Source organism: Saccostrea cucullata, unplaced genomic scaffold (genome assembly GCF_032062105.1).
Source record: "Saccostrea cucullata isolate Sc308-1 unplaced genomic scaffold, CSIRO_AGI_Scuc_v1 ctg16577, whole genome shotgun sequence".
NCBI lineage: Eukaryota > Metazoa > Mollusca > Bivalvia > Ostreida > Ostreidae > Saccostrea > Saccostrea cuccullata.
Genome location: NW_026928210.1, coordinates 19,928 through 32,450, shown reverse-complemented (window position 1 = coordinate 32,450; position 12,523 = coordinate 19,928). Strand labels below are relative to the sequence as shown.

The 12,523-nt window shown below is 32.1% G+C and overlaps 1 protein-coding gene across 1 annotated transcript; it reads left to right on the top strand.

The window, feature by feature from the left end:
• Window positions 1–6,335: 6,335 nt before the first annotated feature.
• On the top strand, window positions 6,336–11,219 carry LOC134276782 (uncharacterized). The gene is made up of 5 exons (XM_062759066.1): window positions 6,336–6,452; window positions 8,289–8,543; window positions 8,964–9,059; window positions 10,235–10,261; window positions 10,636–11,219. Exons 1-5 carry the CDS (start codon window positions 6,386–6,388, stop codon window positions 10,779–10,781), a joined length of 591 nt encoding a protein of 196 aa, XP_062615050.1. The 5' UTR covers window positions 6,336–6,385; the 3' UTR covers window positions 10,782–11,219.
• Window positions 11,220–12,523: the final 1,304 nt, after the last annotated feature.

The following is a 12,523-nucleotide window of genomic DNA, read 5'->3' as shown; positions in this document are numbered from 1 at the left end:
CACAATGAAATGCTTTGGCTTACGTTAATGCTTCGTTTTACTGCTTCAACATTAATGCATAAGGCAATCAAAAGTTGTTTTACAGAACAATTGCATAAGAATTTTCCAAATCAATGCAAATATCAAATTGAACTTTGAGACATGGTTATTTAATATCCTGCCTGATAAAACAGTACAACATTAACTCCGGACACGACGTTATTGTCCAAACGTTTACTATCGTTTCTAATTGTGATATCTAATATAATTTTATCTATGAGTATGCAGTCAAATAGCCGTGCCATGTTGAAGTCACAAACATGTAAATGTTTGAAGAGATATGAATGTGTCAAATGTCATAATCATTAGTAGAATCATTGGATTTTATCCCACCAGCTATCCCACCTTTTCTCCCATGGGAAAATGGATGCCAAGTGCCAGGATATTTTCTCCTACCAAGATTTTTTCCCCACAATTTATTCAATTGGGATACATCCCACAATATTGACAATGAAACATTTTCTTCAATGCATTGTTAAACGTAGAATATATCCCATACCGGTATATCATGATTTATGGAATATATTCCATGTTTCACAATGTATCGAAGCACATGATTAATTGTAAATATTCGTGGGATTTATCCCATTTGAACATATTCATGGCAGAAAATATCCAATCTGACATATTTTATCATATGGAAGAATGGTAAGATAGGCGGTTGGACTAAAAATTTTCCAATTCTTCCATGGTATTTTTAATTTTAGGACTTCATATCGTTAGAAGAAATGTTTGCGAGTTCAACAGAAGACCCTGGGTTACTGCTGAGAAATCCAACCAAGTGATGTAAAAATGTATTTGATGTCACAATTAGAAATGGTAGTAAAAAGTCTGGATGATGTCGTGTTCGGAGTTAAATGTTGTACTGTTGTAAATATTATTCCAGTTCAGGCATTAGAATACTTTTTTAACCTATGTCCTTTTCATTTTCTATTCTCAATGTACGCTAGTATACTTGCCGTTGTTTTTGAAATGGTGTTTGTCCTGATGACTGCATGGTTTGATATACTTTTTCCACACACTCTGCTTAGTAAGTATAGCTGTTGAAAGTTTGTTGCACTGAAAACTAATCCAGGTATTAGAGAGAAGATTTGTAAGGTCCAACATGTATACATGATGAGTGTTCGAGAGATAATAAGAAAAGGATTTAAACTGTCCCCCAGACAAATGTAATGTTTCACGTTGCCTTGTATTGATTACACAGAAAACGCCTCCCATTTTAACTTGATAACTTTCATTTGATGAGTAGCTTCGCATTTTTGTTAAGTACAGAATAGACATCTAAAAGCTGTGCAAACGTTTAACATTTTAATGTCCAATTCTTACTTAATGCTTATTTAAAAAAAACATTTTATATCATGCATATCCTAACGATTGTTTGTTAAGCTGAAAGAATTCTTAAATTGTTAGATAAAATTAAGTTCAACTGCTACACTCTATATAGAGACTTAACAACGGCTTGTTAAGAACACAATAAGAATTTCATGAGAAATATTCTTAACAACTGGTTACAATTCATTATTGAGTCAAATGCTGACTGACGTTTTTCATACTAATTGTTAGTCCATTATTTATACACTGAATTGACGACGGCTTTTTCAGTTATTTCCCGATCATGACAAGGAGTGACTGGTCGGTAGGGGATGCACACTCCTCTATGGCACCTGATCCCACCTCTGATTTTTTGATGGTCCGTGTTTGCTCTGCTCCTATTTTGTATTGTTTTATGGCAATTTGAACTAATTACTGCTCGTTATCTCTATATTTTTCATTCAGTTGCTTTCAGGGTTTAAAAAGCCTATGGTTAGCAATATCCATAATCACAGATCTGAGCCTATATTCTGATGTCAAGGAATCAAAAAATGGATTTTCCTTGACCTTTTAAACAAGACTATTTAAATGTTTCAAAGCGACAGAGCAAAGTTTGATGCGAATATGATGTTAACTGTTAATGTACATAAGGTAGTGACGAATCAAAAGAGACATCATGTAATAAAGTTTTATCGTAAGACCGATGTCCATAACCACACTTACGTCTCTGCGTATGATTTAAAAGTCCCATCACATTTACATTGCTACATTGTGGACTGAAAAGATTTCCAGCACTGTTGACATTGTTATTACATCCATAAGGGAAGTTTTAGCTGGTGTTCTAATCCGAAATTCTTCTTGTTGTCTACAGAAAGGTGTACTCAGTGAAGTGCTATTTTTATGGTGGTAAATCTTAAATCTTAAATAAATAAAAAAAATTTTCCTAACACATTTTTGAATACAAATATCACATGTAAGGTTTTATTGAATGATAAAGTGTGTGTATGTGTACATGTTGCTCAGCGAATGACATATATCCAGTTCTCAACAGAAATAAGTTAGATATTTGTTGAATTTAACGCAATTCAAAGTAAAAACAAGATGTTAAGAAATTATGCAAAAAACGTGATAAGAAGAAAACACTTGCTGTGGGATTCAACTCGACATTTAGATATATCGACGACGCATTGTCAATTTAACAATGGTAATTTCCGTTCCTAAGTCGATACGATATATCCTGATGAGACTGAGATAAAAGATACCACAGAGTTTCATACTTGGACATTTTACTTCAAAAAGACGTTAATGGTAATCTAACAGCCAACCTTTATGATAAACGTGATGACTCACTTTCCTATCGCCAACTTCCATTACTTATGCAGCAATATAACTACAACAACACGGAGTATATATATCTTAGTTGATTCGATACGCAAGAGCATGCTCAACGTATGAACAATTTCTAAAACGAGGTAAATTATTGACAAGCAAGTTGATTAAACAAGAGTAACAGTCGTCTCGTTTAAAGTCATCATTTTGTGAGTTCTATGGTCGATATAATGTCCTTGTCAGCAAATACAATTTATCATTGAATACAAATATTGATTGACGTTTTTCATATTAATTGTTTGTCTATTATTTATACACTGAATTGACGACAGATTTTTCCGTTATTTCCTGATCACGACAAGGAACACAAGGCGGATGTGACCGGTCAGCAGGGGATGCTCACTCCTCCATGGCACATGATCCCACCTCTGATGTTTCGGAGTCCCGTGTTTGCTCTGCTCCTATTTTGTATTGTTTTATGGACTTTGAGATTGAATACTGTTCGTTATCTCCATATCCTTCTTAAAGGAAGACTACAAATGTTTCTTAACAATAAAAGGACTAACATAATAATTATGATAACAAAGAAACAGAATGAGTATTGTCACATGTACACTATCCTAGCGGTTAATAGACCCGATTGGAAATGGTGAACAGATAAATGTTTGCGAACGTCAGTGGTTATCACGATGAAATTTTACTGTTATAAAAGATTTTTCTAGTTTCTAAAATTAAGCTAATGTTTTAGTATTAATATTTAGTTTAGTATTCTGATCTTTTCTTCTGCTTATGAACCTTATTCCTCTATGGACAAAATACCGGGATTTGTACTTTGAAATAAGTTGTGTACATTTGTATTCCCATTAGATATTTGGGAAAGTCTTCTATTCCAGCCACTGTCATGCGGGTACCGATTCTCAAGAGCCGAGGTAGAAACCGAAATCTGTTCCACGATTGTTTCAGGTTGATAAGTGAATTGTTCTCTTAAGTCTTTAAGCAATGCTACACAGTCTTTGATAATGAATTTGCATCATATACCGGTTTAATATGTTGTTCAGTTATAATTTACCACATTAAACATAAACATCCATTCCATAAATAAAAAAAATCGATCCTGTTTTCTGGTCAATGCAGTCTTGCAGTATGTATTGTACATATATCTACTTCAAAGAAAACGACTAGTTCAAGTAATTGAATATAGCCATGTGTATTTGTAGCTTTACATACTGTATTTTTTTTGTTGAGAAATTAAAGAAAGAGATATCATCTTCTCGGAAACTAAACTTCTGGATGTTATAAAGAGTCAAGGCCATTGGAGAGAATTACGAGGTATGTTAAGGACATAAGCAACACACCTTACCTACTGATAATTCTTCAAGTTATTCTTAATTTAAGATTATAGTGTCATTAGATGTTCATAGCAAAAAAGTCAATATGCATCATCAGGGATTTTGAAAAGATGTGATCATGAGTTGAGGAAAATTTTTGTTAAATTTAAATAAAAATATGCAAAAGTTATAGAATATATGTTCCACGTGTTTGGTTTTTCAAAACTTGTTGTAGAAGAAGTGTACAACAGCATAGATAAAGATGTTAAAAAGTAGCCCACAATTCGTTTAAGCATTGGAACTCTTCAATTCCAGCAAAAAATACAATAAATATTACATGGCGTTCGGGAGAAGTGTTAAGCGTCGAGACTGTCAAGCCTCTGAAAAGAAACCAGAACTCTAGAACAAGATTAATTGATGCAAAACTTGAAAACGATCACAAACACATACCATTCTTTGCAATTGATGCAAAGCGGCCATAAACGCGTATCATTTCAGTATTTTATAGAATTTTTGCAAATACATTTTCCAAGGAAAAAAAATCAAATTATCAAAAAGCAAAAATTACATTACCAAGCATGGTACACTTAATTTAAAAGCTGTTCCTATTTTATTAACGCATGGAAAGTGCCTTTTTTGCAACTGTAATTATTCATGTATTCAAAACGAAATTAACTACCTTTAAAAACGTTAAAAACTAATATATATTACGTAATTACATTACAGAAACTTGTTACGTTTTCCTTTTATAGCTTTTGCACACCCACCTTGGGGAGCAGTTCATACATTTACTTTTTATAAGAAAATAAATTAATGAATATCTGCTGGAAAATGAAAATTAAATTGAAACGTATAAGAGCCATTAGGAGAAGGTTTAAAGAGAATTTTTAAAAGGTTTCATTCACGACTTTCATGTTAATCCTCAATAAAGAATTATCTCTTTGAGACAATGAAAAAAAAAATGCCTCAATTTCCCATGTGCACATTCTAAAACAACTGAATAACGGAGCGTGGAAAGAAAGAAAAAAAAAAGAAATATATTCGTTTTAGATGCAAACATTTGACATCAAAATAAACACGTTTTTTCAACGTCAGCGCCTTTGTCATTATGCTTGGCTTTGTCAATTTTAATTTAATAATCCAAGATGTTAATAAGGACCTTAATTCACTTATTTTAAAAGAATCCTTAAAACGGAACCCTTATCTTTCAACTAGCGTCATGATTTTATAAATATTAGTGTATGAATTCTGTGGAAGATTGGCGATGGAAAAAAAGTAGACCTTGACACTTTCTCAGAATTGATTAATGTATCGCGGGTGTATTTTAAAATCTCTTATAAAGCAATTAAGGGTAATATGATAATCCTTCTACAAGTAAGTTTAGTAAGTAAGTTAAGTAAGTTTAATAATTCATCTATGTGAAAAAATAAGATATATTACAAAATCACTATGTAAATATTTGTCCCAGCTGAAAAAAGCAGGTAAAAACATTATCTTTGTAAGGTTAGATATTAATTTGTATTTCAGCATGTTTAGAGAAACTGAGATTTAATTCTACAAGTAATAATCCAACTTATACCCATGTACCCCCTTACTAAGGAAGAGATTTTTTTTCAAAATAATATGTCAGTTTTGAAAAAATTTTATACTCCCAACAACTAAAATAGATTTGAATTAAAATCAATTATCCATCGCTATCGAATTCCAATATATCTTTAAAATAAAGAACAAACAAAAATTCATAGCGGGTTCAGGTAAGTGTTCCACAAATCCTCTTTTTTCTTTTCACTAAAATATTAACATCAGTGAAAGGGAACCTTCAGTGCAACAATATATTCGAGAAATTCCAAATAACTTTTGGAAAATCTGAAATCACAAAATTGTTTGAGACACCTCCAAAAATTAAATCATTTATGTTATATTTTATGCATATGTATTGTACATGTACTCTGATATTTTCATAAATTTCTAGACAGTCTCTAGGGGATCACACCTGTACCTTTAACCTATGTATACATGTTTTATCCTGTATTGTTTAATATTAATTGACCCCCCCTTAATGGTTTGTTTAATGAAATAACATAATCGAAAAAAACTGCATATCTGTGTTTGGTTATTTTTTGCTGCACTAACAGACTAATATTTGGCATAGGTGGCATAAATACTGCATATTTACAGTATTTTACTTTATAAACAAAAGCATGAACACAATTTTTATTACTAGTTGTGTAGCTTTGTTCTTCATAAGCATCCCATTACCACAAGAAATTATATTTAGCCTACTTACATGTTCATTTACGCCAATCCAAGGCTAAACTATATTTTCATCAACCGCATTGTATCTGCGCCAAGTTTACGGTCACTGGTGAAACAACATTATGGAGTTATATGATCACTTTTATCGGATTTTCATTTCTTCTGTGCTTGTGTTGTTTTCTTGTATGGGTAAGCGGTTATTTGCTGATTGACAAATTTCAGATTTCTAACTAGAATTATTAAAAGATATGTATCTAACTTCAAACACGGTCTTGTATTTTGCTCTCTAAACGCATACAGGGTGATCCAAAATATGTGTCTCTTACATGTACACTCGTTTTCTATCATTCTACCTCTCTCTGTGTATACAAGTACAGCGTAATGTTGTTTGACATATTCTTAATTTGAAAATATTCTTTGTTTTTTTGTGTTCTGACCACTTGTAATATTGTTGCTTATATATTTTATTAGATCAAGTATTGTTTTCAATGTTTGAGGCGGTATTGTAAATAAACTAAGTCGGAGTAACCCGCATGTGAAGCAGTGATGATGCTGGTAAAACCATGTGCCACAACTCATTAATGTCAAAACCTTTTACGTATCAACTGCGCTTCTAAAGAGCATACATAGATCACTCTTTATAACTCTGCAAAAATGCTTCTCGATCAAAGGGTTTTTATTCAAGATACGGGATATAGATATTATACTTACAGAAAACTTTACATGATTGAATTTTACAGTAAATAGCGTCACTTATTACCGTATTATAAGTGGCATCAGATAAAATAAACCATGAAGATCATAAAAAAAAAATGATAACAAAGAATTAAAAAATTGGGGTATGAAATTTCACTCAAAGCTAATGACTACACCAGATTATTGTTTATGTATTTAATAATCATTCTGAAAAATCTGTATCATAGTCATCTCCCTCGGGAAATGATGCATTAAGGTCAAGATCTAGTAAATGACCTTAGACTAATTTTTTGGTGCCTAAGGACGGATAAGATCCATTATGACGTCATAATCAATTTCAACTTTCTTTTTCCCGTACTTTACGGCTTCAGCAGAATTATGTAGAAAATAGGCTATTTTCATGACATTCAATTTGAAATCATATGAAAAGTAAACCGGATACCTATATTAAATTTGATGTTATTTTAAAGAAGAGGCCATGAACAAACAAATTACACTGTACTGTTTTCCGAGAGACTGTAGGCAATCTGGATACATTTTCTTTGTCGAATATAATAAAAACTCCCATATTCACGACTGGTTTTCTTAATTTTGCAGTGAAAATGACAGTTTAAAACACAGTTTTCCATCTTGTTTACCTACAAATCATGCCCCGAAACACCTTATTTGACCAAGCTATAGTTGTAAAGCATCAATAAAAGATTTTATTTTTCAGATTTGATAAATATGTAGGCACCTTTCATTTACTAGATCTTGACCTTAAGTTAGAAAGCCCAAAATCGAATTCCAATGTATGCCGACGTTTTCTAGTTGGTGGTCTTACAAATAAGGACTGAAGATTGTTTAATTTGACATTCTTAACAGTGGGATGAAAGAAACGGGAAATTTTAAACTGATGATAGCGACTTTTCTAAATATAGACTTCGGTACGCGGACAAAAGAAAAAGGGAAACTAAAATGAAATCAAATTCAAATATAAATTCAGATATAAACTTCAAAGTAAAAAACAGTTGGAATGTAAGGAAAGGCTGTCCTTTTTGTTTTGTATGACCTTAAAATGACAAATGCAGAACAGATATAAATAAATAATTTGCAAAAACAATAGTGGTTGTGTAAATTATAAATTTTTAAATTATTTATTGGAAGAAAAGAGCAACCTGAAAAGGTGGCATGGTCTTTTCTTATAATCATATATTTTTTAACATTTTCCATTTTTTCTTTTCCTAATAAAAAATCAAATAGTTTTCATCATCTTAAATTCATTTTTTTTTATTTGATTATTGTGTCTAATAGAAAAATTAACTACAATATCATTTTTATATAATTTAGATGTGGTCACGGCCCTTGAATTCAACGTGACGGTACCATTCGGAGTAAAACTCCACCCGGGAGACCGATTCACGGCGTCCTGTAACATCTGGGGATATCCCCCCATTGACGTCGTCACAGATCTGACGGTGCACTGGAAATTCCACGATAGCTATATTTGTGTTTTCGGAGATAAAATGGAAGATGTTTCTGAAAAATATCAATGTTCCTCAGTAACGGAATATGACCAAGAAAGCTTTATTTTATCAATCTCAGGTAAATGTTCGGTTATTTACTGTAGATTTTTGTGTGCGCATTTTTCTTGTCGCCCTTTATTTGAACAAATTTGAATCGCCTTCTCCCAAGGATACTCTGTGCAAAATTTTGACCAACTAGACATCTAGAACTGAGAAAATTTATTTTTAATTTCATAAAAGTCAACTACAAGTTTAAGCACTTTTTATTCTAATGTTAATTTTTCTATTTATATTGTAAGAACAGAACAGCCTTAGAACAGTATATTAACTTTTTTCCTAATACGTTTTATAAAATGTCTAACATTCATAAACGTTTTTAATAGCAATAAATGTTGATTAATTTAATTTTGATAGTGAAAATAAAGTATAATTTTAATCATTATGAAAATATTCTAACCCGCTTGACAAGTACTTTCAGTACTTTGATTTCTACCATTAGCGGTGTCTTCAGAAGACAGCGGTAATTACACCTGTGAAGTCAAGGAAAAGAAGAAAACATCACCGATGCCATCCCTAGTAGAGCTTATAGTTGTTGGTAAGTTCTGTGATGATTGATTAATTGTATATTGTTTAACTTTCCTCTCGAGAATTTTTTACTCATATGGAAACGCCACCACTTGCCGGTGGAGAGCTACAAATTTTGTCCTATTCTCCACACTTAAGGCCTTTGAACAGGAAGGAATTTTTTTCGTGTCAGCACCCACTTCTACACGGGAGCTCAGTTTATACCGTCTCATCCGAAGGACCGGTCTTCACGTCCCACAGTGGGATTCGAACCCTCGACGTAAGGATCGACTTATACTTCGCGACTCTAAAGCAGACGCTGTAACCACTGTGCCACGGGTGACTTTTGTGATGAAGGTATGAGCCAAACTTAAATTCCAAAGGCACAAGTCGCAGTATATCATGAAAGATAAAGAAGATTAACTGGATAGTATATCAAGAACTATCTGTTGAGCACATAAATATTATTATGATTTCACTGCATCTTTACCCATTATTTCTAAAATTTATACTTTTTTAATCATGATGTTCACAAAAAGAAGCCAGATGGTCGTGATTTTTTTTTTTTAAATTCTTTTTCTTGAAACATCAACAGTGAACAGAAATGACAGCTAGATGGTCAAAGATTAAGATTTCCACACATAGACATTTAGGCCATTTCAAGTTTTTTTTATGTTGAGAGTCGGATAATATCTTTGAAATTATAAAATCAAAATGAAACACAATGTTTAAAATGATAAATTTTTACAAATCTTTGAAACGTAATATTCTCTTTTGCGATTAGCAACTCTCTCCTTTTTTATGGCGTTCCAAAAATATTTTGCTTGAATAAACTAGTAGTTAAACTTAGTTGCAATGTTAAAAGAATTCTTAAATGATGATGAGAAAATCTAGTGTTATGCCTTAATTGCTGCTTGATTTCCTTACGATTTGTGTTTTTTCCTGATAGAAAGATAGGATTTCTAATTTAGGGTGGACGCTTAACAAAGAAAAAAAAAATGGCCTTTTGATGTTTATGTATGATTTTGGAGTGAGTACAAGGTTTCAGTGTGTTTAGTTTCAAAGGGTATTGAAGGGTAGAATAAACTGAAAATTAATATCAAACATTGATTTTTTTTGGCATTTGCAAATCCAATTATTGAGGGAGAGAGAGAGAGAGAGGTCTCATTATATCCACGGTACATGTATCTTTCAATTTCCTTTCAGAACCTACGACAGTGTTACAAATCACGGGTAAGTGCACTCAGTTGAAATCACTTCTTTAAATCATTAAAATGCACTTACAGTTCGCTAGTGAAGTTAAAAATTGAACCATCCAATATGATCTCGATATGTAATTTTTACATATTTTATGTGGCAAAAGATCTGAAAAAGAAATTTATAAAATAATGATTTTTTGAATTTTTGTTTTCTATGCAGTAAAAATAAAAAAAGATTTTTTTTTTAAAACAATAAATTAAGAATTTATCAATATCTTGTGTGGCACATTTATTTCTAAACTTCTTGTCTCTCACACTAATGTTCTAAGCTTAAAGCAAGATTTGTTTGTTACTTAATCATTTTACAACTGAAGTTAATAAAAGTTTTGCTAATTTTATTTATAACAGAAAATCCAGAAACCACCGCCGCCACAACCATGGCTGCTAAAAACGGATGTCCTTCAAGTCACTTTCAACACCTTTTATTGCCTCTGTGTATCCAAATATTGTCATTTGTTATCCTACATAGTATCTTCAAAATTTTTACAGCCTGAGTAATGTTACATCTGTAAAATAATAGCTTTTTATAAGCGGAATGAAATTTGCTGTTATGTTTAACACTTGTGATCCCCCTTTTCAAAAGTCGAATTTGTTTTTTTAATGAGATTTGTGCAGATTTGTAATTGCTGGATGTGAAATTTCAATAGAAATGAGTTGCGGTTTACAAGAAGTTTTTATTTCAATTTTGTGTCCAACATATTTTATTCAAATTAATTAGCCCCCCCCCCCCCCAAAAAAAAAAAAAAAGAGAGAGGAAAGTTTTGTAAATTTTCCATTGATGTATCTGTAGGAAGATATCCAGATCTCTATCATCAACATGGATATGTTTAAATATGATATGATTTGAAATATTGGCCAGTAAAATGCCAATTTTGATCAAGAAGAATATTTATGTACATGCAGTTTGTTTATTAAAAAGTGAAAACGTTTAATGGTTTTGACATCTTTTAAAATGTTGTAATATATCACTTGATTTTTAAACGTAATATTATGCGGTCGTCCAGTTCTCATTCTTGTTAAATCTATGTTCAACATGTGCCTGCCAGAAAAGTTGTTCATTTATGATTTTATTGAAAATAATATGTCAGCTTCTATAGATACGATTTTAGTAATAGCTATTATCACCATATTTTGCCTGTTGTCGACGTCGCTTCATGTAATATAGTAGGATTTATAATATCGGGGAATAGAGGGTGATTTTTTCATTTTATGTTTTGGAAGCCATCATACATTACTGGGATCGTCGTTTCCGGTTTGATGACCTATATGTATTTCCTAATAATGTATTGTTCTATTCAAGTTATGAATATGAGATCATATTCTACATTTTGGTTTGAGTTATTTTGTAATTTGAAGCTCAAGTTGTTATTTATTGTAAGCATTAACTTTATAATCAGTCAGCTTTATCGGGACTACATTAATTTCGCTAGTGTCGGTAGTTACGATATTCATACGCTACATTGTTCAGCATATATTGTACAGTCTAGAGATGTTTTAATAACATTGAAGGAATCTATTGATTCGTCTAGTCGAGCTTATTTTATGTATTCTATTCCCCTTTGTTAATTTTACATAGTTTTACTTGTTGCGATGTTGTACAGTAGCTTGTGTGGCAAAAGTAGTTCTGTGCGAGAACTCAGCCTCCCGTACAAGCTACTGACTGGTTAAGAGTTCGTACGGCATAATTTCATTGGATAATTTGAGTCATATGACAGTGAATAGGAGGTTATATAAGTAAGCGCGTACTACGCTAAGACAGATTTCAGCTAGTTGTATGGCGGCAACATTCGAAAACTGAAAGAAAGAAAACAAAGACGAGGATATTGATGATTTTTGATCAAAACTTTTCTGATCATCCATTACTAGTATCCGTTCTGAAAAATAGTTGGGACAAAGAAGCTGAAACTTGCGTGGAAGTATCTTTAGGTGTGTTTAATTAAATTAAGTAAATTGTTCAGATAATGGTCTCCGGAATAAAATGGGGGCTAAATATGGATATGGGAACGCATATCTTACTTCTACTTTTCTGCTCAGTAATGGAAATATTAATGCTTTGATGAATCATGCTAAATAATGTGACCCTAATCTCTGGTGGCCCCTATATATAGGGTGAGGCCACAAAGGCAAATGATTTAATGAAAGTCTATGAAAATCTTTTGTAGAACAGAAGGGTGAAAGCGACTCAGTTGCCATTGTAGCCCATGGGCCTTATGTCCGTTAAGTTATTTGTTTTATT